Below are 23,945 nucleotides of genomic sequence, written 5' to 3'. Positions count from 1 at the left end.
TTCACCATGGATAGCTGCTCGAGAAGCGCTGGAGGCCAACAGCGAGATCGCTCGTGGACACCTTTTCCTACCCCATGAGCCACGTCCCTCGCTCATCATTCCAAAAACGGTCCGTGGCGAATCCTTGTAATGCGCGTCCTCTGTGCGCACAGGTCTCCACGCCTGATTGCAGACATGGCTCCAGATACAGAAGATATTGCTGGGCACTGATTTCTACAGCTTATCAATTTCTTCTAAATTCGTTCGTGTACTGAATGTTCTCGAATCTGAGCATCATTGGAGTGCCGTCGGCGACTGGGAGAGAATCAAGCGAGGAAAATTCATAGGTCAGCTTCGGAATCCCCTGGCCACCCATCAGAGCTTCACTGAGATCATTCACGATTCACGACACTTGATGACGACAACATGAAGCAAAATCTTCTGCAGTGGCGAGTCACCTTTTCGTCGAATTTACCCACTGAATATTACATGTTTGAGCTGAGAGCTTGTTAGACGTTCAAAACACTTAATTCCCAAGTCACTCAAGCAAACGGAACCGTGGTCGCATTTACCTGTCTGCCCCCAAAAAGGTGTTGTTTTTCTTCCAGACACCCTAAGACCTCGGTGAACATAACAATGTTTCTCTGGGTTCGCGTAAGATTTTCTGTTATTGTCCCGGGTGTCGGGGAGTCACCATTCCATAACAAATTATGGAAAGTAAAAAAAAATGATAAGCTCTCGAGCGACTGACGCAGTCACCAAATCTATGACCGTAACTATCACTTACCACTTACGATCACCTGAGAACGCCATGACTCGGTCAGAAAAATGAGGGGAACTCGTCATTACTTTCATTTCCCTCAGCGTTTTCCTTTCTTCATGGAGACATAGATCAAGGTTAGTTTCGCTTCGGAAAGTCGTCTGAATTGGAAGTTGATGTTCGCAACTTTCTGGAATACTTTTCATGCGAACTGGGCGAATGTTCTTCGTCACCTGAGTGATGTAAGACGTCCTCTCCGCTCCGAATGGCCAGCTTTGTCCACAGAAAATCGGTAGCACCATGAATGCGACATGAATAGCTCCGGAGGAGAATTGATCGTGTGTGGTATACGATACCATCGACGATCATGATGCACCATTCCGACTCTATTCACTGACAAGAGTCACACCTACAGAATAGTGATTCAGAACTGACTTTTCCCGATCCATGATGGATTCAAGATACACTGACTAAGAAGCGGAAAACGTTTGCACATCAGTCGACTCCCACCTTCTTTTCAGGCAGCCGCAGCTACTCGTCCCGAATTTCTGCGCACGTTTCCCAGCAAACGAAAGGTGGTCGACATCGGGAGGACGCCCACAGATTTTTCCGTACTTCTTAAGATGTTGGCTCGCATCATTACGATGAAGATTGACCTCTTACAGAAATCGCACCTCTGCAGAACCTCTCGTGACGGGACACGCAGGAACTAACGCTAATGAGCCGAATCAGGGGTACTGGGGACTCGTCCGAGTTAGTTCCCGATCGACGTAGATCTGAACTTGATCGTTTCTGCATCATTGCATTTGCCCCATCTTGGCGCTGAATTGATTTGTCGGCGAGTCGCACTATCCGGAACAACCTCAACCGATTCCTTGGTCACGGACGGGAACGTACAGCCATCTCACTTTCTCTGATGGTCCTACATCTAGCCGACGATATCAAACGGCCCTAGTCCTTCGATCTGGTACTTCATCGGTGACGCTTCGTGAGACTCGATGCCGATTCTCCGGGTTCGTAGACGCCCGGAGAGCCCGCCGGGGGACAGTCATTTCCAGATCAGAGAGGAAAAAAATGCCATCTTCTCGGATCAGTTCGAAGCGACGCCTGTTATGATCTTCTGTCTTTGTGATGTTACGGGAGAGCGCCCTTGACAACAACAGCAACTCAATCCACCCCCGCAAAGTGTGCCTGTGGCTCGTTTCGCTCAGGCGGAAAAAGAAAATACAGAAAAGGCGGACGTCTATTAATTCGTGTTGGTTTGTGACGTACCGCGGATTGTTTGTCGATTGACCAAGGGCTGGTATGATCGGTGAGTAAGAAATCTGCATAACGAAAAATTGCCGACGTTCGTCCAGAGGAACCTGAACTCTACATAGGAAAGTCTCCCCTCTGAGTCCCTATCCCGCCTCCCTTGTGAGAATTCGCCAAGGCTGGATATTCCAAAACAGTCTCTACCTCGCCTCTTTCGAGTGAGCCCAATGAGACGATTCGTCAATCGACGGCTCTCTCCGATGGATCGGACTCAGCCCGCTTTGCCTCAAACTAATTTGATAGCTCCACCACTCGGGCCTGACCATAGGTGGCTTGCCTTAACTAACCGCCGCGCCGGTCTGCCGTGAGTTTTTGTATTACTTTTCAACACCTTCTTGAACAGCTTCGATACTCCGGGTAGGTCTTCCAATCTGAGCCTGGGCTCGCTTGGAGAGCTCGTGACAAGTGGAAAGGGCATGAAATTCTTCGGCACGATGAAGACCCTTGCCTTCGTCGAGGGATCTCACCGTCGTTCACTCGGGCTGTAGCGATCATGTCGGGTACATTTCTTAAGTACAGTACAATTTAGGTAGATTCCCCACGTTTGCACTCCGACCCAGTTGGCAACGCGGCAGTATTCCCGTGAATAATTATCACAAGGAAAGCGTTCTTGCGGTTCCTGTCGTCCAGCCTTGCTTCGAAGTAGTTGAAAAGTGAAACGGCCTTCCCCTAGCTCAGTGTCTCCATTGCAGTCCGTATCCAGCGACGTGCCATCAATACTATCCGGGAACGGGAGCCGGATCGCGACTTCAACAACATGCAGACCAACTTCGAGAGACTGTGGAGTAAGTTCGTCGAGAAGAAGCGGCAGGAAGAGCAAAGGCAACGTGAGTCTGAGATTCTAACCTTCCGTCAATCTGAGTGTGTCAGTGACGAATGCGCCGAGCCTCTCACATAATGCGGGCTGTCCTATGAGCTGTGGAGTTTCTGGCCACCATAGTTCGGGAATTCGAGGGTCAAAGTGTCCGCTCCAGATTCAGAGATAATCGCAGTTTCTGATTCCCCTTTCCGTCATCCATAATCACGTTCAAAATAGAAGTTCAGACTTTCTGGACGGGCGTCACGCTGCCAGACGCAATGACGAAAGCTCAACGATGTGATACCTCGGAGCGGGAGCTAGGGACGATCGAGGATGTCTTGCTCTGGAGCATTTGATTGAAAAGGAGCTCACGAGTTGATTGTCTTTCACCTCGAAGCTTCTTACGCTGATCGCTTGCTCACAGACAGCTTTTGGCTTCATTCTACGAGTGTGAAAGGAGCTTCTTGCCGAACTAATAGCTTCGAACATTATCATAAAGCCCCTCAAGCTCTCAGTACCCATCACGGAATTCGAAGTATGATATCTTTCGCCAAGCTCAAGGCGAGCTCCGATTGTCTCAAGACGAATATTTCGGGAGGATGCAGATAGACACATTGCGACGATACTCAAACGGCTCGGACGTCTATCCGTACGCGGCAATGAGTCTCCCGCGTCAAAATGTCCGAGTCATGCCGGTAAACTCGTGATTCATGGCTCGAATATCCCTTCCCATTTGCATGCAGCCTCCCAAAGGAATGTCTGCGAACGAGGCTCTTGTCTCTTCGCACGGGAACCATGCTCGCGGGTGGGACCCTTTTGGAAAACCCGCAGAGTCCTTTTAGAGTCCATGAGACGGAATTGAGACCCTCGGGATTCGATTTGTAGCATCCGAAAAATTCGGAGTAAATGTTATCAAGGTCGCGTTCGGAAGCGTCTTGCTGTACCCAATCATCCGATTCCGAGGACGATAACGCGCCGGAGTCCAAATTTGGAAGCGTGAAAGCATTAGAACATAATGTTGTCATAGCGGCAGAAAACCAGAAAAAGCGAGGCGGTTCATATCGCGCACGGTCGCGTGCTTTTCTGAGACGAAATTTTAATCAGCACATCCGACTTGTCGATTAGCGACGAAGCGCGGTGTCCCGTACGAGTGCTACGAGCAAGACGATGCTTTCCGGAGCAGGTGTTCGTGGGGAAACTGCAACGTTCCCGATTCCGAACGACGATTCCAGAGTTCAGTGCTTCAGTGTTTCAGCAGGTGTCTGGGCAGTCACGAAGCTCACGCTGAACTGGCCGAAGCGCACAAGCTTCGATAGTTCCAATTATGCTCATCAGTGTAAAGAAGGGAGTGGCCGAAGTATTTCCACAGCAATCCATCATCGCTGTAAAAACCACTTAAGGTCGGAGGCTCTCGAGCGCCCGTTTTTTACGTTTCTGCAACGTTGTTTCTATAACTGCGGTTCCGAACGCGCGGATTCCTGTCAGCAGGGCACGATTCCTGCAATCGACAGCCGTATCCCCACGGAACCTGTTCGATGAGGAAGTTGCTGGTCCCAGAAACAGGAGAAAGTTGCATAAGGAGCGACAGAGGGTCAATGGAAACCGTCGTGGTCGATCGGCAAGTGAGAGCCAGACGCCGTTCCGGGGCTTTCTGGGTCGCCCACATTGACCGGTGTTGGCGCAGTAGAATCGCTTTGTTTTTTTGCCTCTTCTCGCCAGCCGGCAGTCCATCGGAAGATTTCAATTTGCACCAAACTTAAGTGGTCGCCGCCCGGCATCAGCTCGCTTCTCTGCCAACCCGCCCGGCTTTCTCAGATTCTGACTTGCTTGCTCGTGACCGTCTCAGGCCTTGAGTCCTCCGATTCAAAGCCACGACTGGCCTTGGTTCAAAGCGTGACAGAAAAATTGTCATTGCCCCTAGAATTGGGAACGGGCGATTTGGGTTACGTTGAAACTCATCTGAACCAGATTCGTGCGGCGGAGCCGATCCGTTCTTCAAACAGAAAACGATCATCCTTGTACCTCCTGCAGATCTCTGTCCACAAAAGCGTGAATGGGAGACACTTGAGAGATCCCCTGGCTGCCCTTTGAGCTCAGGATGTCCAGCTCTTCCACCGGAGAAAGTGTTTCTCCGATATACATGCATACAAGCCACAGACCTTCCTCTGTCAGCGAAAGGATGCTCCCTCCTCCGAGACGCAAATCGATCCATGACGCTCCGAATACGATTCATTTGGATGAAGAAATTCAGTATCGATCGAAGCAGTCACCAATTTTCAAGACGAACGAGGGAAGGAAGATCCTACAAAATTGTACAATCCCTCGTTTACGGTATCAGTGCTCCCCGAATGCCCGCGGACCGATGGGTGCGAGAGCACCGCCGCGCTCTTCGGCGGCCGTTCCCGCCCACCTCGGCAAGCAACAGCGACGAGAATATAATTGGCATGTATCTACATACTTAATGCCACGCAACAGTTTGTTCGTCTCGCGACGAGAAAGACTCAACTCGATTTTGAGAGCTGCCCGAAGAACAAACAAGCAAAGTGTGTACTTCGCGGAGCCGATGCGGTGGCCGAGCTCGGAACAACTTCCCTCTGCGCGACGTCCACGATGTCGGTGACAGCGGCGGCATCCGCGCCAATCTTCGCGCAAGCCTTTGCGTGAGCAAGCAGAGACGAGCATTCGCTCCTTGGAACTCTTCATGAGGAGGATTCTTTCGTCTCCAGCAGAGAATTAATGGATCTGAAATTTTCGAAAGCGAAACAGCACAGAACTGAATCTCATTTCAGTGCCATCGGAATCCCAGTGGCGATGCCAAATCGAGCGAACTCGTGACTCGTTCTTCTTCGCCAATCGCTTCGTATACGACTCTAGCTCATCCGCGCTACTTCAGAGTTTTATAGCAGAGCGAATAATTATTCCAGCAGAGACAAAGGGCATCGTTACGATCACATGGGTCCCGATCATTTCGATCGTCGGGTCGATATCCCATGCTTGAGAGCGGCCCCGGATTTCGCGGAAAGGAGAAGAGCCAGGTGCCCCTCCCGAAGGCTTCGTAATCAGTCGGAAAGTTTAGATAAATCGGAATCAGCCCAGGTCGATATCGGTATTTTCCCTCTCTGTCCCGATCAACGCGGATTTCGAATATATCGCCTGGATCCCTTCGGAGCCTAGGGTTGCGAGCTCGAAGTAGCGTACGTACTTTAAGAGAAGAAAACTCGCGTGTGGGCTAACTCGAGATGTCTGGCTCGGCTCCTCGGGACCCCGGAGCCCGTCAGCTGTCCGAGACGACGGAATCTAACTGCTTGAGGTTTTCATAAACGCTCCGAGATTTCGATCTGTGCTCGGAAGCCACGCCGAATCCAACCGATTAACGCCTCCCAAGGCGATTCTTTCACAGATGAACTCCACCGACGCGCGCTGCCGACGCCGGACTATATCCCGCCGTTGAGGAGAGCAATGCCCGACACGAACTCAGTTCCTCGGTACCTTCAAAGCACATATTCTGCCCGGAAAAAGATGCTCGAAGTTCCACCCTTAGTTCGAGCGCAACCGACAGTCTTCACCAATAAGACGAACACATTGAACGCGGCAACCGCTTCCTACAGCAATGGGTGAGCTCCAATCTCAAGAGAAAATTCCGACGACAAAGTTCCACCGCTCCCGTCCGGTGTTCACATGGAGCTCGGATCCGAAACAATCAACCCCCCGAAGTTGGTCGTGTTGCAATCGTGATCAACTAGATTATGATCCCCGACGAACGTTCCGTCACATCTCGAATCGCGGTAGCGCTCGCCGACCGAAGTGTGGGTGAATCGGTTATCGCATTGTTTCGTCAGGATTCCGCGCTTGTTTCTTCACGGAATTATGCACATACAATGTATTCAATGCAAACGTCGCTCCAGTGGTCGGTGCTAGGATTGAGAGACTTGAGTACATGTCGATCAGGCGGGAAAGAGCGCACCCTTGCCCGTTTGCAAGCGAAGAGTATAATTCTGTGAAAAGAGCGGCGTGTTCTTCTTCTAATCGTCTTTTCGTCGGTGTGTCAACTGGTGGCAATCAATCGTCTCGGAGAGAACAGCTCCGTACAAGTTATCAGCATGCCCATCTCTACGAGTTTCTGGCGTGATTTCAGCCGACCCAAATCCCGATCGCCGATTGAAGATCTCTACGCGACAGACGCGCGGCGAGCTCTAGTTACCTGTGCCACAGCGAGTAGTGCCGCCAAACAGAAGCCACCCGTCCACCTTCGCAGCGGACAAATGTATTCGCAATCGACTTCGAACATACAGAGATCGGTAGGTGTCGATTATCGAGTCGTACGCGAATCATCTACTGCGACGCGTCGATCCACTTAGCCCGATTCCTTGGACTCGGAATGTGTGCGTGGGCGGACGGAAATTGAGAATCTGTTTTCGAGCGTCGTCTCGCTCCGTCATTGGTACGGGTGCGAGTCGCTCGAGGTCAGGCCGTGACATCTACCATTCTCGATCCATTGCCTGAGCGACAGATAATGAGTACATGATGATGTCCTCGGAAAAAATACCAGAAGGATGCCCGCACGTACTTGATTGGGAAGAGTCTCCCGTCTTCAAATCACACTTAGCATAATGGGAACAAATCTCGAATTTACAGTCCACTAAGAAGAGCAAGTCGGGCTCGCAAGCTCGCAGCTCTTTGAAGCCTGCTACGTCGGATACCGAGCTCTCTCGCAGGAGCTCCTCTCCTTCGTACAGCTCGTACTTCAGAGAAACGTCCACAGCTTATCCAGAATACAATGGCTATGCGTCGAAATCATACACCTCGAGCATCATGCGCCAGAATTTACAACCTGTCACACTGAGTCCTCGCCTCGCGCGGAGGAGTCTCACCGCGCTGAACAGGTCAGTGATCGCCTACACAGGTCGTACTCCGCATATCCTATGAGTAGGGCTCGACTTCCGTCGCGGTCCGTGACCGTGACCGCGATTTTTCATTACATTGCGGGGCGTTTCCCCATAGAAAGTCTACGGGAGCCAGCAAATGCCGCGAATTTCCGATTAAAAAGCCGCGTCGGAATCCGAGCCCTACCTATGAGTATCCTGAGGTTCTTCGATAGTCTTTCGTACGAATGGCTGAGTGACGCTGAATTTATTCAAGCACCTCAGATCTCAAGGAACCCTGCCAAGGCAGTCGCTCATGAGGTTGAATGATTCTGTGAGATTGCCACGATCGCTGTCATCGTGAGGAGCATGGCGATGCACGGAGTGTTCCCGAGCGTTGAATTGCACCAATCCTTGTTGCAAATGCAAACCTCTTTCGTTATCAGATCATTCACTGATTCACGCCAGCAGCCCAGCTGGTTGGAGCGCACGCATCCCCACGTGACGTTGACGGTCTTCTCTGAGATTAGACTTCGCATGAGAACTCGAGAGATTGAGACCTCGCACATTTCCTCCGCGTATCGGGTACTCCTCCAATACTCTGAATACTCATACCTTTGGGATTCGAAGGATCGGTGAAATAATGCCATCGAACGCAATTTCTAGACACGAGCGTGTCACATGTATTGCAGAGCTCACTCAAGTCGTTGGTGGATGGGTATGTTGCCGTTTTCTGCAAGACGTGATCTCACTTCTGATTCCATCCGATTCGGGTAGATTTTTCGCAGATCCATGGTACTTCGCTACGGGGAATCTATGTAATTCGAAAAATCTTGCGGGCCGTGAGCACCTCTCTGCCGAAGTAAGGCTCATTGAATGGCATCCAGCGGATCGTCGTCATTCGCTCCCAATCCTTCTTGTCACTGCGAAGCTCGTCTAGAACTTCCGTCGTCATCTGATTTTACGGCGAGAGGAACAAACTTAGTGATCAGTGGGGGCGTCGTAACTCGTAGAGTGTCAGATAAGAGATTTTCAGTAAGATACCGTACGTCTTGGTCGGCCCACGAGCACTCGAAACATTTAGCTGCATAGGTGGCGTCAAACATCACGAGCGTGACTGGAATAGTATGTCAGTCATTACAGTGGAGAAGATCCGAGATGAGCGAAGAGAAACAGCTATAGCACTATTCTTCTGTTAGCTCACCAAGAAAAGTGTCCGAGACGATCATGTCGGAATTCATCCGAGACGAATGCTCGAAGTTTCGAGTTGAGCTTGGCGCTCCAACGCCCTGGGAAGATTTACGACCGTAGACAAATCATTCACGAGATAAAGCTTGTCTTGTGGCGCCCTGGCGGGATTTGGGCAAATCGTAGGTAGATCCTCCTCGTTCGACGCATGCGAAGTCCTAGGAGTACTCATTATTTCTGCGAAAAGTCGAGGAACGCATGCCCGAGATCAAGTGATAAACATTGAGTTTGCCTTCCATAGGATACATGTACTTATTCGATTCCAGACTGACGCAAATCGCAAACGAGGGTCGTAAGAAGCTCGAGGCGAGCTCACCTGCGAAATCAAGTTCCACTCTGAGGAGGAACGGGACTTTCACGAAAGACGAAGATCATTCTTCCCGCCACGTGATCCGAAGGTCCGTACCAGGACTACGAGCAAGATCTACCGAATCCTGCATACGGAATCTGACATCTATCGCTGTTTTGCGACATTTCAGGAGCACCACTTCGACATCTACCCGCCAGAGACCGGTATCCATAGCGGCAACCGGTCTTTGGAGGAGCTCGTACACCAAGTGATGCTGAGTAGCGGACGGTAAAACAATGGAATCAATCGTCCGTGACAGTCGGCACCCCTTCCCCCTGCTGAAGCCTATGTCGGCTGCTGATACACATCTAACCGTATTTACATCGTACCTTACTCTAGAAGATAAGCAATCTGATATCCGAGGGGAGCACCGTATAACCTGAATAAAAAATCGCTGTTCATGACACGCTAGTTCGGTTTCCGGCTCGTCAAGCAACTCGAGATCGTTGCGGCATAGGTAATCATTGAAACATCCAGATGAGACGCAATATCAGGCTCGGGATCCGCAAGCTTCCCGCATCAATCCGACGAATATTCATACTCAACGCATCCAGCTCTCCTGCGGCCACCCGCAACGAAAAGCCACCGATTCGGACGACGGCTCGACACCCCGCCACCCGAGATAATCTCCGAGAGGCAACAAACGCAGTCGATTCACCTTGTACATCGGATCAGCTTTCGAGATCATTCCGACATCGATATAGCGTCGCTCGGAGGCGAAGCCATACATACATATACATATGCATGTCGATGTACGGAGAACAGCGGTAATCCACGAAGGACGGAGATATTCATCTTTCGAATCTCATAGAGTACGAAACATGGAATAAAGCATGATTAATACCGATCTTCATCATTGATCAATTACTCTCTCACACATTACTCTCTCAATTCTCTCTCCTCAGAAATCGGGAGTCCAGTCAGAGAACCGGGAGTCGAATCCTATGTTAAATTCCGCGATGTGCGCAGGCTAATATCGAGGAGGGCACGACGACCAGAAGGCATTCGTAGAAATAGGCTCTCCTCCGCGGGCCCACCCCCGGAGTAATTCATTGATACTTCTGCAGTGAATCCGCCCAGGAGCAGATCACCACGCAGGTTGTCACGATTTCGGTCATCCCAAAGCAGATGGGATCTTCGCGATTCCGACTTTCTGACCGATAATGACTCCTCATACAGCACCGCGCGGCATTCTTCCCCCAGAGGCTTCGGAGTGAATGAGAATGATCGAGGTCTTCAGAGAAGTCAGGACGCTTCTTCACCCGTACAAGATTTTAGCTTACAACCCGACCTCAACTCCGCGACTCACCTTCCAGAGTTCCGGGGATCGCTGTGGAACCGCTAGACTCTAAAGAGAACCCCCGGATTCTCCGACTTCCTTCACTGGATTTCCCTCTCTAAGCATCATAGTATACAGGCAATCCGCGGCACTCTGGCATTTCGGTGAGGTTTTCCCAGCATTCCGAGTTTGAGCCTCTCAACACGTTGTTACGGCTCGTTCTGCCACGGACGTGTCGCGCAACTTGATTTGTATTCGGACTCCACCCCCAGGGATCTTGAGTACTGTCTGTGCGCGATGAGACAGTTGTCGACAGGCATGATAGACTCAAATCAATGGCATGCGAGTCCCTCGTCCGAACCGCTCCCATGAGTTGAGCTGGATAATGTCAGCATTGGATGAGCCCGATTTTCAAAAGGAGTTTGAGACCCTCCACTCGACCACATATGGAAAATTATTGCGCAAAGGAGGCGGGGAAGAGGAAGATATCATGATTCCCAACGAGAAGAGAAGTGCGAGAACCCGCCCCTCCGCGCTCGCGAGAGCACCGTCGAGGGAGAGAAGGGATGGTCGTCTGCTAGAGAATCGAATCGTCGTTGTCGGCAAGCGCATATATTTTTTTCACTTACGAAATCTCAGCGCGGAGGTGCGCTTCCGCATTCGTCGTTGGAAGCCGCTGAACCTTTCGTAGGGAATCAGGAATGGATGAAAGCTTCAGACATGATAACATGTCGACAAACGCTCAATAGAACGCTTAGAGCGCATGATTAGGTTTAGTTCCATGATTTAAGCAAGGAAGCCTTCCGAGAGAAAAGAGCCATGTTTTCGAGAACAGCCGGCAAACTTCAGCCGTCAAGGATTTTCCGCTGTCTGATCACTAAGTCAACTCTAGGTATCCCGCCCGCGAGAACGATGGCTGATGTGACGATCATTGGAGCTTTGGACGATAATTACATGTATCTCATAACTTGTCCCGAAACCAAAGAAGCTGCGATTGTTGATCCCGTCAATCCGGAAAAGGTGAACCCTGCCGAACACCCAAAACGAAAACCCTCAATGAAAATCTCCGTGTTTCCAGTTTCATGTCGCGTGGTGGTCCTCCTGAGACCCACTCACCTACTCATTACTACTTCAAGGTACTCGAAACGGTCGAGAAACAGGGTGTGAACCTCACGACAGTTTTGACAACTCATCACCATTGGGATCACGCGGGGGGGAACGAGAAACTGCTTCATCTGAAACCGGGCCTGAAAGTGTACGGAGGTGATCACCGAATCAAGCAGCTCACCGATCTCGTCAATCGAGATGAGGTTGAGATAAAAATAGGCGAGTACATGAACGAGTCGTGGGAAGAGTAATCACAGACCGAGGAATAATTAGGTACGATTGTATGAGGGGACGCGCACATTCTGAAGGGAACCAACGAGCATCAATTTTTTATCGCAGGTGCCTTGACCGCGAGCACGAGATTCACCCCCTGCCACACGACAGGGCACGTGTGCTTCTACATTCCCGGAAAGGAGGACAAGCCGCCCGTGGTTTTCACAGGGGACACACTCTTCCTGGCTGGATGCGGGAAGTTTTTCGAAGGAACAGCTGCGCATATGCAAGAGGCTATGGATAAGCTCGGTCAGCTGCCGGATGACACTCTTGTCTACTGCGGGCATGAGTACACAGTCAACAACTTGAAGTTCGCTCAGCAAGTGGAATCAGACAATCAAAACGTTAGTACGGCCTCCTGCGGCGAGCAATATCCGCACGGGGATCCCTCGCACTCGAGAGAGAGGATTCGAAAATCCTTAGCTCCCGCCCTCATTTTGCGCCTCTAGAATTACCCGCCTCTGGGATTTTGTTCCCGCTCGCCGGCAGTATCGGGAATCCAAGCCACTGAACTCGTAATGCACGGCCATCCCCAAAGGATGCGAATTCCACATCAGAACCAATTTAAGGATTGATAGATTCGAAAATTATTCCACAGACGCAGCGAAAACTCGAGTGGGCCATTGCACGCCGTTCCGCGCATCAGCCGACGATTCCATCGACGATTGCCGAAGAGAAGACCTACAATCCTTTTATGCGCACGAGAATTCCCGCTGTCCAGAAGCATGCCTCTCAAACCGACGCCGTCTCAACAATGGATTCCCTACGATGTGAAAAGGACAATTTCAGAACATCTTGAAAGCGACAGCGGTAAACGGATCGATTCGTAGTTCCGGCGAGGAAAATCTATGAGCTCGACCGGAAGAAGCTTGCAGTAGTTCGAGAGGACCATGATGTAGCTCGCACTCACTTATTCGATTGGGCATTCCAGACCAGACAGCAATGGCGTCTTAGTCGGAGAGAAAACAGGTATTTTTTCGGACCGGCTTCGCTTTGAATAAGATGAGATGCTCGTGACATCTGAGAGGACGGATCGGAGAGGGGAGGGTTTTTCTAAGCGTCTCCCGAGCAATAAAATCCCGCTCGGGAAGAAACGTGGCGTGATCTCTTTACGGATGTCCCAGCTGATCAGCTGACGTCATCTTCCCGAAGGCTAGATTGGCGATTTCTCTTTAGCAGAGGTGAGGAGCTCCTGGGATCAAGTGACCGTCCCGGTGGGCGCCTGGGTCTCAGCTGGCCGTGAACGCAACGCAGCTTCGGAGCAGGTTGTTCACCAGAGCGTAGTTCGGTTGTTAGTTGATGGTCCGAGTGGATAGATCGACCTTCAGGTGGGATCCATGGACCATGGTTAGGGCTGTAAGAAAGTCGCGGAGGTCGCGGAAGTCGCGGAAACCGCGATTTTTAGCGGTCTCGGTTGATTTCCGCGATAAACGTAAATTTTTCCGCGACTTCCGCGACCTCTATTTTCCGAAGGAAAGAGGTGGATTTATGGAGTTTCGTCAATGACAGCCTCATCGCTAAGGTTTTCCAATAACTTCCCTTCGATCAGGGAGCTCTGGCGGAACAGAATCAGCTCGAATCCGTGATCTCCCTTGACCAGGGTGCGGTCTCCAAGCTATACACATAGGTATGTGCATGCCGTCTCGCTTCCGATAAGCGCCATTCGAAATCTTCGCTCGCAAATGATTATATCCTCTCCGAAGGAAGCTTACAGCGACAGCCAGCTGCCTACATGCTTCCGTCTGGTGGAATACGTGCCGCGCTCGGTTAGGTTGCCGAAGAAAATGACACCTCAAAACAGGGCAAAACAGTTCGACCCACGAGTTTTCCATGTGTCGGGTGGCCATCTCTTCTGCCGTAGCTGCAACGTTCCAGTAGATTATATGCGCATGAGCTCTTTGTGGGTCCTTGCCCGCATCTTAGCCCGGGCAGCACATGCGGACTCGACTAGACCGCAGGAATATCTGGTGACATGTTGTAGCAATGCCTCCCAGTCTCAATCTCACTCTACCGTGACATTTCTGAGCGTTGAAACCGACTCGGTGTTCTGAGGAACCTCCCCTCCGACATTTCCGCGAATTCGCAAGCGATTCGATCGATTTCCGCGATTTTCTGTATTTTTTTCCGCGACCGTCCGCGATTCCGGCCATTTTTTTCCGCGAAAAGTTTACACCCCTAACCATGGTGGATGGAGCCTCGAAGCAGCGCCGTGACCAGCAAGAGCCTTCTCGGGAAGCATTGGCATAGTCTGCGGTTTCCTGTTCTCCATAAGCGTCAATGATCAATGAGCCGGAGTCTGAGCTGGTGTCCAGAAGCGGAATATAGGTTCCCTTCCTGGGAAGTCCTCTGATTCTCGAACGAGTCGGAAACGTCTCCATCTACAGCGGAATCCTCCGCTTGACCACGATAGAGCTACCTTGAAACTCTATCGGCACTCCGGCCTCAAATCGATGACCTTAGTCTCATGGCCTTAGAATCTCGGAATTCGTGCAATCTTCAAACTCCGGAGGTCGAAAGTTCAGGCTCTGAAAAGCTGGGGAAAAGGTACGCAGAAAGGCTCTAAAAAGTGATGAAAAAGCTAAATAAGGCACGGGAAGCGATTGGGGGGGGGGACTGAATGATTCACGGAGAAGAATATTGAATTGGGGCTCTTCATTCATAGCGTCCGGCATTTTTCCATACGTCATTCGGGTGCAAGGCGCTTCCACGTAGGATCCAGAAATCTTTCTCGGGAACAAGGCGTGTAGCGAATAGGATCGGCAACCCAGGCAACCGCTCCGAGAATCGGCCAACTTTACAGCTCGACCTGAAACAGGGAGCAGCACCATCCGGCAATTTCATAAGGGGAAATCAAGACTTGTGGCGACGAAATGAAATGGACTTTTCGCCTCTCAATCGGATGGAGTCGGGGCCGAGTGTATAACATCATCGGAAACTGGGACTTAATTCTTGAGCCATGAAGTTCCTCGAAAAACTTGGCGATTGAATCATCGGGATCACCGTCTGGCAGCTGTCCCGACGGAGAATCCTGATATTCTGATCGGCGAAGAGGCGAGAAAGGGGAAACTTCCGAAACTTAGAAAAATTCAAAATGGTTTCGAGACTTCAAAAAGGCGTTTTGAGGCGCTCACGGCATTCCGCCTTGAGTTTCAATCTCTATCCCAAGAAGGACGCCGATGGGGGGACTCTCCGTGTCGAAGGTTCGCAGAAGCCTGGAGTGCTTCCGACGGAAGCAGAAGTCGTCACCGGAAGGGAGGCCGCAGGTGGCCGCGAGACGTACCGAGGAAGTACCAACGTACCTCAATGATTCAGCATAACCAAGGCTCGATTCTACGCGATACCCCAGGGGATGTTGCAAGAACTTCCATGGCTCATCTCGATCTATATCTGAAGTCTTATAAGATGCGCAGAATTGTCCGATTGCCTCTCGAGCGCATGTCTGCGCCCAGGGCTAAGCTTCGTAAGTCGGGAAGACGAAAGAGTCTATCTCGAGACATATGTTCTACCATTGGCTTTGTGACTGATTGTACGATTCGGATCGACCTCGCGGACGTGGGTACGTTTTTGGTACATTCTCCGACGGTCGCTCCCCCGCGTTTCCCCCGAACGCAGGCGCGACGGAATACCATAGAAGCTCGGTGCTTCGAAATCGTGGCTCGATTCCTTCAAAGGAATCTTGAATCCCGTCCGTGCCCGGCAGTGTTCCTCCTACACAAATAAGAGCGTCCTGATTCGACCTCCAAACAACACGGGCACTGATCGACATCTATAGATATCCTCCCCTCTATTCGAAAGGGACTCTGAGGTCCGAAAATTCCGAGCAAAGACCTTGGCAAGCACTGACGATCGATCGGGTCGATGCATTCGACGAGAAGATGAACCCCGAATAATGTTAAAATTCCGGGTTTTATTTGCACATGCGAGTACAGGTAGGAGTTCGCTTCGCAGTCGAAGCTAGGTATGTTTTTGCTCCGAACCCGCGCGAATCTTCCGGGTTTCGCTGACCAGTCGAATCAGTCACAGATGATGTAAACGATGAGTTTTGAAACTGGGCCGCCCGGCCGGTTTCGACTGATTACGCTCCGAATACTATATGCAAAGTTATGTTAAAGGACTGAGTCTCACAACGATTGGTGATGTCCGCTCGTCTCATTACGAATCGAGGTGAAAGTTTTGTCGTCGAGGCTGCATTCTCGCATTAATAACGGCAACGATTACGAAGGGGGAATATCTTGATTTCAACAAGCCATTCAAACATGTTTATGTCATTTGTTGCTTTTTAGGTGGGATCTTGTGCAGTTTCTGTATCCGTTTCCGTAGCTCCGAAGGCAGCTTCTCGTAGCACCGCTTGCATACCGGTTTCAAATCGAGTTCGTAGAACTTCGTTCTGGAAAGTAGATGCGAAGTTGAGCAGTGTCTCAGACCGTATTCAAGAATTACCAGGCGAGACTTGGTTCTATTAGGCCCATTCGGCCTGAGGCTTGTTTCCAGACGGTACTGTCGGATCGAGAGCCCGAACGTTACTTACTTTTGATTCATTTTGTCGTTACAAATGGAGCACGCGAAATGATTGACGCACCAGGCTTTCTCCAGAGCAGTGAATACATCTCCCTCGATGACCTGCGCCGAGAGAAGAACAGAGTTACTGCCGAACTGATCGCTCTCATCGAGCGCCAGAAGCTCGATCGGTCTTTCATAGATGAAAGATAGTCTCTCATAACCAACACAGCAAGTTTACCTTGTTGCACGTATAACATAAGTTTCCGAACAGCTGATGATAGTGTGTTTCACAGTAGGCGAGACCTTTCTTCTCGAAATGCTTGTGGCCCATGAAGGGTTTCTCGCATTTGGCGCAGACGAAATGCTGTTGGAGAAAGGAGATATCCGCTGAGATTAGCAAAACAATCTGGATCTTGACTATTCCCCTGCTCATATCGGAGTCCCTATCCGATCGTCGGCACTGGGTTGAACCTACAAACCTCAACGTGGAAATGCTTCCCCAGAGCAGTAACGACTCGCTCTTCGATAGGTCTCCGGCAGGCGCCACAGATAGGGATTCCCATTTTATCGTGGCAACGCAGACAGTATAGATCGCCTTTCAGCTCACGTGCATCCGACGTCAACTCGGCGCTACATGTGGTACAGTTGAAATGATAAGCGTGGAACGGCTCATTCCGCCATTTCAACGGCTTGTCGTCGATGATACCGCTGCAAACAGATGTTGTTGAGTGTCACTCTCACTGATCAATCAGGCGCATCGGATTCGTTCGACTGGGACCGTGTCCGATTCGAGTATTTTACTCACTGGCACTTGTAGCAGATGTGCTTGCCGATGGCGGCCGCTTTCTCGCGGGCATTGCAGTCGTGACACAGAGCCCGATTGGCGTTTTTGATGAAACCACTATCCGATAGGCACTGGTTGCAGATTTCACAGCAGAAGCAATGAGGATGCCAGCTCTTATTCATGGCTTTAATTACTCTCCCGATGATGAATTCATTACATTTGCCGCACGACGGCGCGTACAACACGTGGAAGTCGTGCTCACAGTATTTCCGGCCTTCGAACTGGAACGGGAGGAAGTTGCATGAAGAAGGAGAAATTGTTGACTTAGAGGTAAGAATGGATATCCTAGAATTTCCGAGTACCTCGTAGAATATTCCATCGGGGAAAGGTTTGAAACATTGCGCACAGACGAAACATTGCTGATGCCAGGTTTCGCCATGCGACTTGACAATTTTTTCGTGCGGCTCGAAGCCTTCATTGCACCGATGACAAATCATCGATGACAGAGACATCACAATGGAGCTTGATGGATCACTGTAAAGAGAGAAGCAGCGTTCAGTCAACCATTCGTCGATGCGTCTTCTATTTCATCTTCTCTCTGACTCGGAATCGAAAGGGACTTGAGACCGAGAAGAGACTCGACCTCTGGATCTTCATAACAAAAAACGCCTGAAGCCGGATCGTAATGCATAAGCCTCTAATGCTAATAGGCACAGTCGAGAGTACATTCTGTAATCGATCACTCTGACGCGCGAAGCATTCGTCTCGATCTCCAGGCTGAGCACTAGACTACCCCATGGAGCCTGATTGAAGCCATAACCATGAATCTGATTAGGAGGCTCTTCCCCGGATCCAGACTCGCAACGTTCAAGGCGAAGTGGGTAGAAGAACCCTCTCCCTCCTCTCCGAATCCGTGACCAGCATCACGGGAAAGAAGCTGTCGACTCTGAATAGCGAAAAGCACGAAAAGAGCCGACTGAATAAATAGTTCTCAGCGGGCCTGCATTCCGTCTAAACAAGACACCGCCTCACACTAGAGTGATCTGGAAGCTCTCATCGCTGGATCGCTCTCGATAAGAGCGTCTCTATTGGCCCAGTGATCATATGTCGGTATCACTTGACATATCTGTGCGGAGATCACTTAACTATTCCGAGGAGATTGGCTCCGCAAATTACATTCCACGCTGGGAGCAAGCAAATTCCGGACTGTTTATTTCAGGAAAAGTCCCCTCGGCGTAGGTGGTATGCAGGAGAACAGAAGCGACGACCCAGGATAATCCCAAGGATAATGTTCACCCTTCATCTCACTGCTACGGAGGAAGGGTTACGTCTGATTGAACGGAGGCGTCGCCGTCGCTCGAGAATGCAAGGCTCAGATACTTGTTTCTGCATCGACAGGAGCATCGAGTCAACGTTGCCAAGAATCTCATCATCGAGGACCGAATCCTTGATTCAATCAGGATCTGACTTATGTCAGTTTAGCCCGAGTTTGTCGAACCGCGAGCCGATAAAGTTTCCGTCTGCGATCGCCGAGAAGGATGGAGTCACACCGAAGGAATAGTTTGGGAGTTTAAAGTTTACGAGCCCCTGCTCAATAATACGATCGAGATGTCCATCGCTCAATATTCGTAGGTACTCGTAAAATAACTGGGGGACAGAATGCGCCATCGGAAAACGCCACAGTCTGATGAATTAGGATTTTCCTTGAACGTACTTCACCGGGGTTGCCAGGACTGGAATGTCGGGTATGCCCCCTCCCCCCGAGGAACCACTCTCGCGGAGAGATCCAGAGCTGAGACTTCCGTTCGGAGTAGATGCTCGAATTTGATTTCTCCGAGGAGGCACAGGCGGTCCGAGAACCCCATACTCTGCCACATCGTATTCGCTCTCGATCGACAGGTTGGCCAGTGCTGACTCGAGGTTTTCGTACAGAGGATGAGCCGTCTCCTGGTGCTGTTTGTGGAACGGCGAAGATTCCATTCTGATGACACGAGAGTTATTCGGCTCAGCGGAGTCTCTGTCCGGCGCTCTATCCGGGCTCAGAAAACAAGAGACGTCAACTTGTACACAGCACGGTTTCCCTGATCATCATAGCATCGTGAGTTCACTTCCTCGAAGGCGTTCACCATGGAACAGTTCTACCACGAAGCCGCTGTCCTGCCAATTGCACGCTAGAATGAGCGGATGATCTATGTAGAACGCTCTTCCAACATCACCACACTCGAAACGAGATTCAGCTTCCACTGTTTATAGGCAGTAGTTCGACATGGTGACGTGAGAGGGCGCCGCGGTTTTTCTTGGACGCCATTTTGGAAACGGTTTCGTTATTCTGTGTATTGATGACAGCTCTTTTTCTCATGTCAGAGAGGAGACTTTGCCCCCATGCGACCACGGAACCCGAGAATCCGAGCCAACGTGTCAGCGAAAGATGAACTTAGATCGATCATGTCTGGTGTACTCTGAGTATCTCGCGCGTAGGCTACCCCTTCTCAATGATTTCACTTGAGCCAATGCCGCTCCCGAGCTCATAAAAAAAGAAGATCGGTATTTCCGGCTGCTTGATGAAATGAACCCTCCCGTCGGTATCGATAATGTTTCTTCCTTATCAGTTTCGGAGCGGCTGCCTCCAGGAATCGCGCTAATCTTCCGGCTCGGGGGCATCGGGAGCCCCGGAATCCTCTGGAATTATTACAGCCTCCTCCATTAAGCTTGAGAACAGACGGGATTTCTCTCGACTATTCCCATTGATATTTGGGGTTATCAAGAATTGCAGCATTGCTTACACTGAAGAGAGTGACATCCACGAATGTGTCGACGCGACGGAGCGGTGCCTCGACGCTACATATCTACTTTTGTTCACTCTCACGCTCACGATTAGGCATCCGATTCTCCGCCAGATCCTCGGTTCCTACAGAGCTTGTCGAAGGCGAGCAGGTGGTCTTCGAGAATTCGACGTCGAGCTATGCAATTGGTTTACACAGATCATAATAGAGGGAGGATTCCATCGGCCTTCACGATTGGACGCCAGTTTTTCTATGCGAACGAAAAGCTCTCGGCTCCAGTCACCCGGATGGAAGACTCGATGAACGCGAAGCGAAGTAGCTGGAAATTCTCGGGATCAGACTGAGCTTCTCCTTCGACGATCGAGTTCGTGGTCCGTCTTGGGGGAAATTCGGGATGAATTCGTAAAAGGATCTCTCGCTCAATAGAAACTCTCGCGCTCACCGACCGACGTGGTGTGTTTCCGGGGGGGGGACGGCAGCGATCGAGGCCGCGGTCGATTGCAAGAAATTCCAAGCCATGGCACGTAAATCAGGAAAAAGGCCGCCCTCAAAGCTCATCATTCGAAGAGTATACAAATCGGGACTCGTATCCAAATGAGTTCGAACACCCCCTCAGAGCATGCGAGCTGGTTCAAAAAGCGATATCATCGGCACAAATTCAAGCACGGGTCCTTCGGCTGACTTTCCGATTTCTTCCGAACTATCCAAGAAGAAGAAAACAGCATGTCTATTCCAAGAGAAAGTCGAGAGCCCCGATCCGAGACTTCCTGTCTCTTGAAATCTACAGGAAATCCATTTCGGAAACGTAGATATTGCGGATTCAGACGGTGAGTCGGATATCAAATCTGCAGAGTTCACCGTCGTAGATCTTGACTCTCGCAATCGTTTGTCAATACTCCGAAATACTCAAACGTCCGTGTAAACATGATCTATGTCTCTGGTGAGATCTGCGGTCGTAACGCTCGTCAGATTCCGGTGCTATGCTCGTGCGTCTTGATGGAGCTCTTTCCCTGAGCGAATCTGATCTCATCAACCGAATGGATTGATCACTGATATGTACTACCATTGTCGGTGCGAGTCACCTCTCGTTGGACACTCATCGACGGCGGCATCTAGATACCACGAGGACTTTCGACCCGCCGTTGTGAACAGCTGACGTACCCACGCGTAGCGTACAACCGTTTACGGGTATACAACCGAATACGGCAGCTCATTCAGAATCCCATGTTTGCGTTATGCGACAGTGGCTTAGACACCTCTAGTGGTTTCCGTTTCGCTTGGCCCGATGTGCTGCGCGCTGTGTTAAGTTTACATAAGGCGGCGCACAGTCAAGGAGGCAGGCAGACCGACAGACAGACTGCCTGCTAGGTTGGTGCCGAACGAGACAAGCATTGAGACGAAAGCGAGGCTATCTAAGCCCACAGCATTCGAGGGCGGAGTGATTCGGACCTACTTCCGCTGTTCGGTCGAGCCACGTTTATTGTCATAGGCTCCCCTCTCAACGGGTGAAATGTCTTCCAACCGATCCGCTTCATGACTGATGTTCGGCCAGCTACAGGTCGCGCGGAGAAAATTGTATTCTCACTCCGCTCTCCGAAATCACTTATTTCTTCCACGCGGTCAGATATTCTCGTCGATATGATAGACAGGAAGAGGAGCACGGAGACAAGGAATAACTGCTCGATCATGGTATCGAGCTAGCATCATAGAGCCGTACCAAAGTCGCTTCGTGGACCAGGTATGATATTCGAGCAGGTGCTCGACCTCCCAAATCGGTCTGACTGGCGATGGTTGAGACATATTCGGGTTCGTCGAGCGGCGCTCGCTACCTCGGAAATTCTACAGATCCTCCCGCCTGTGCAGCAGGGATTGTCTCAAGGATCAGAGCGTAAGAGAACGAACATGACGACTCAGTTTGGCTCCGTCCAGCGGCCGTTGAGAGCATTGAGTGCGAACACAATGAGAATGAAAACAGTGGGATCGTGTTATGACACTTCTCGCGCTATAACTCGGGGAGCATTCCCGGAATCCAGAGCGGTCGTCGTCTCCAGATATGGAACGGATACATCTCCGAAATCTCTCCCCGGTCGGACGTCGGGGGAGAGATCTCCGGTCTCTCCGAGGGAGCCTATCTGCCGCGCAAGGAAGCAGGGGGCACAGGGAGAAGAAGAAGAAGAAGCCGTCAGCCACAAATCCGAACAGATCTGAATAGTGATTCGGGAAGCTCATTGTGAGAACCAAAGATTCCCAGATACTGAATGACGCATGACACGCGCACGGATCCCGCGAGACACTATCGATCCGTCCCAATGATCTCTGAGTCCGTGTGGCGTTTCAAGATATTGATTGTAGTCACCGGACTCCAGAAGAGAACAAAGATGAGGCTGATCGAACAGAAACATCGATTCAGTCTGTTGAAAGGTGTCATGCTTACCGATCTGGATGACTGCGCTCGACAGCTTGATCACACGCTCAATGTATGGAGTTTGATCCCGTGTATTCCCGTTCTACAAATGTTTTCACGCGCACCCACTACTGGACAGCACTCGTGCGTCTCGCGAAAATCCTATACGTTCACTCGGCGCCTAATTTTCCGGACTCAAACAACGGCTGCGAGAGACTGGCAGCGGTATGAGCATAGAAAAGAACAGTTCTGTTCCCGCCAGCTTTGGCCAGCTTCAATGCCCACACAGTACTACGCGGCGGTCTGCCATGAGTGGGATGCGGCCGTCGCACCGCGCCACCGCCGCCGCCACCACCATAAGCGAGCCCGCAGTCGGACAACCTTTTCCTCCGATCGCAATATCATCGATGATTGATGTCGGCTTCAGACCGATTGCCTCAATTAATACAGCTCACAAATTGCCTCTTGGCCCCGCTCATCATGTTTGGACAGAATAGCGCGCTTAGATTCCCTATGCCAGCTTTCGCATCCACTCGGTTCAAGCTCAAGAATTACAAGAATCACGACGAATGGTTGCGAGCTTCATCGGAAAGGTATTCTCTGCTCTTTGAAAGTTATTCTCAAATTGACTCACTCCCAAAAGTTTCAGCATTGCCCCTATGAATCATCATTCATCCCACCGTTGACGGAGACTTCCGAATCGAAACCGGAGAAATCCCGCGTTAGCATATGCGCAAGCTGGACAGATTGATACTATTAAGCTGTTTTCTTGGAGCTCTCTTGGGAGAATAAAAACACAAGCCGTTAAGCACACATGACATTTCAGCAGTTTTAGTATGACCAACAGACTTTAGGTTGATGATTATGCGCGGTCGCCGAATCCATGGCGCAGAGCGAGAAACAGGACACAAGAAGCGAAGTTCACAGCAAACTCACAGACTCCGGAGATGATCGCTGATCGAATTCACAAAAATAAGAAATGAGAATATCTCTCACTTAGTCAGACGAATTTGGTCATCCCCATCCTTGTCGTGGTGAGAGTAGCAGTAGCGGCCGGTCTACGACATTTGTCCTCAAAACATCAAAGGGAGAGGGGAGTGGACGGATGCTTTTTTTACCCGTCCCGCGAGTCCCGGGTCGATACTCAGTCCAATTATACAGCTTCTAACCCCCGAGCTCTGTGGGGCCCCTGCCCAGAAGAAAACTAACACGGAAAACCCTCGGAGTCACATTTTATTTCTCCACGTCTCCTCTCCGCTGTCTGCAATGTTTTGAGGAGAGATGACGTATTCATATGTATATCCGTCAACCGCGAAGATCCGAATTTCCGACTGCTTGGAGTCTGGGACTTCCGGAAAGCTTTTCGTTATGTTCCGCGTGTGTTTGAGACACCTCGCTACCGACTCATTTACCTCGCTACGACCTTGAACTTTTGATAGTGCAAACTACACAGTAGTTCTGTCGATCGGGGAGGGGAGCGACGACTTCGATGATTTCCAGCGAG

At 50.7% G+C, this 23,945-nt stretch overlaps 3 protein-coding genes across 3 annotated transcripts; 2 read left to right on the top strand and 1 right to left on the bottom strand.

Moving 5' to 3' along the window:
- Positions 1-2,533: 2,533 nt before the first annotated feature.
- On the top strand, positions 2,534-10,150 carry LOC100907564 (uncharacterized). The gene is made up of 7 exons (XM_003742292.2): positions 2,534-2,553; positions 2,746-2,838; positions 6,238-6,466; positions 6,988-7,150; positions 7,488-7,735; positions 9,229-9,360; positions 9,442-10,150. Exons 1-7 carry the CDS (start codon positions 2,547-2,549, stop codon positions 9,521-9,523), a joined length of 954 nt encoding a protein of 317 aa, XP_003742340.1. The 5' UTR covers positions 2,534-2,546; the 3' UTR covers positions 9,524-10,150.
- A 1,251-nt stretch (positions 10,151-11,401) lies between these two features.
- tzn (hydroxyacylglutathione hydrolase tenzing norgay) lies at positions 11,402-13,062 on the top strand. The gene is made up of 4 exons (XM_003742289.1): positions 11,402-11,610; positions 11,727-11,916; positions 12,037-12,314; positions 12,569-13,062. The coding sequence occupies exons 1-4, from the start codon at positions 11,410-11,412 to the stop codon at positions 12,767-12,769; spliced, it is 870 nt and encodes a 289-aa protein (XP_003742337.1). The 5' UTR covers positions 11,402-11,409; the 3' UTR covers positions 12,770-13,062.
- A 2,798-nt stretch (positions 13,063-15,860) lies between these two features.
- Positions 15,861-19,476, bottom strand: stck (LIM zinc finger domain containing stck). Its single transcript, XM_003742287.2, has 7 exons — positions 18,969-19,476; positions 17,617-17,788; positions 17,276-17,535; positions 16,950-17,178; positions 16,709-16,834; positions 16,499-16,590; positions 15,861-16,357 (listed from the first exon to the last, which is right to left on the bottom strand). Exons 1-7 carry the CDS (start codon positions 19,232-19,234, stop codon positions 16,231-16,233), a joined length of 1,272 nt encoding a protein of 423 aa, XP_003742335.1. The 5' UTR covers positions 19,235-19,476; the 3' UTR covers positions 15,861-16,230.
- Between the last annotated feature and the right edge of the window lie 4,469 nt (positions 19,477-23,945).

This window comes from Galendromus occidentalis, unplaced genomic scaffold (genome assembly GCF_000255335.2).
Source record: "Galendromus occidentalis unplaced genomic scaffold, Mocc_1.1 scf7180000077366, whole genome shotgun sequence".
NCBI classification, from domain to species: domain Eukaryota; kingdom Metazoa; phylum Arthropoda; class Arachnida; order Mesostigmata; family Phytoseiidae; genus Galendromus; species Galendromus occidentalis.
The sequence above is the reverse complement of the archived record's forward strand: the minus strand, read 5'-3'. Positions and strand labels throughout refer to the sequence as shown.

Bases quoted from the DNA above. Each gene is read 5' to 3' on its own strand.
- LOC100907564 (XM_003742292.2), top strand. The intron at 6,467-6,987 runs GTGAGCTCCAAT...GCGTGATTTCAG, and splicing joins ACCGCTTCCTACAGCAATGG to CCGACCCAAATCCCGATCGC. The intron at 7,151-7,487 runs GTAGGTGTCGAT...TCGAATTTACAG, and splicing joins CTTCGAACATACAGAGATCG to TCCACTAAGAAGAGCAAGTC.
- stck (XM_003742287.2), bottom strand. From the start codon at position 19,234: ATGGAATCTTCGCCGTTCCACAAACAGCACCAGGAGACGGCTCATCCT. The intron at 17,789-18,968 runs GTACGTTCAAGG...CTCTCTTTACAG, and splicing joins GTCCTGGCAACCCCGGTGAA to TGATCCATCAAGCTCCATTG. The intron at 17,536-17,616 runs GTACTCGGAAAT...CTCCCGTTCCAG, and splicing joins CCGATGGAATATTCTACGAG to TTCGAAGGCCGGAAATACTG.
- tzn (XM_003742289.1), top strand. From the start codon at position 11,410: ATGTTTTCGAGAACAGCCGGCAAACTTCAGCCGTCAAGGATTTTCCGC. The intron at 11,611-11,726 runs GTGAACCCTGCC...TACTACTTCAAG, and splicing joins ATCCCGTCAATCCGGAAAAG to GTACTCGAAACGGTCGAGAA. The intron at 12,315-12,568 runs GTTAGTACGGCC...ATTATTCCACAG, and splicing joins TGGAATCAGACAATCAAAAC to ACGCAGCGAAAACTCGAGTG.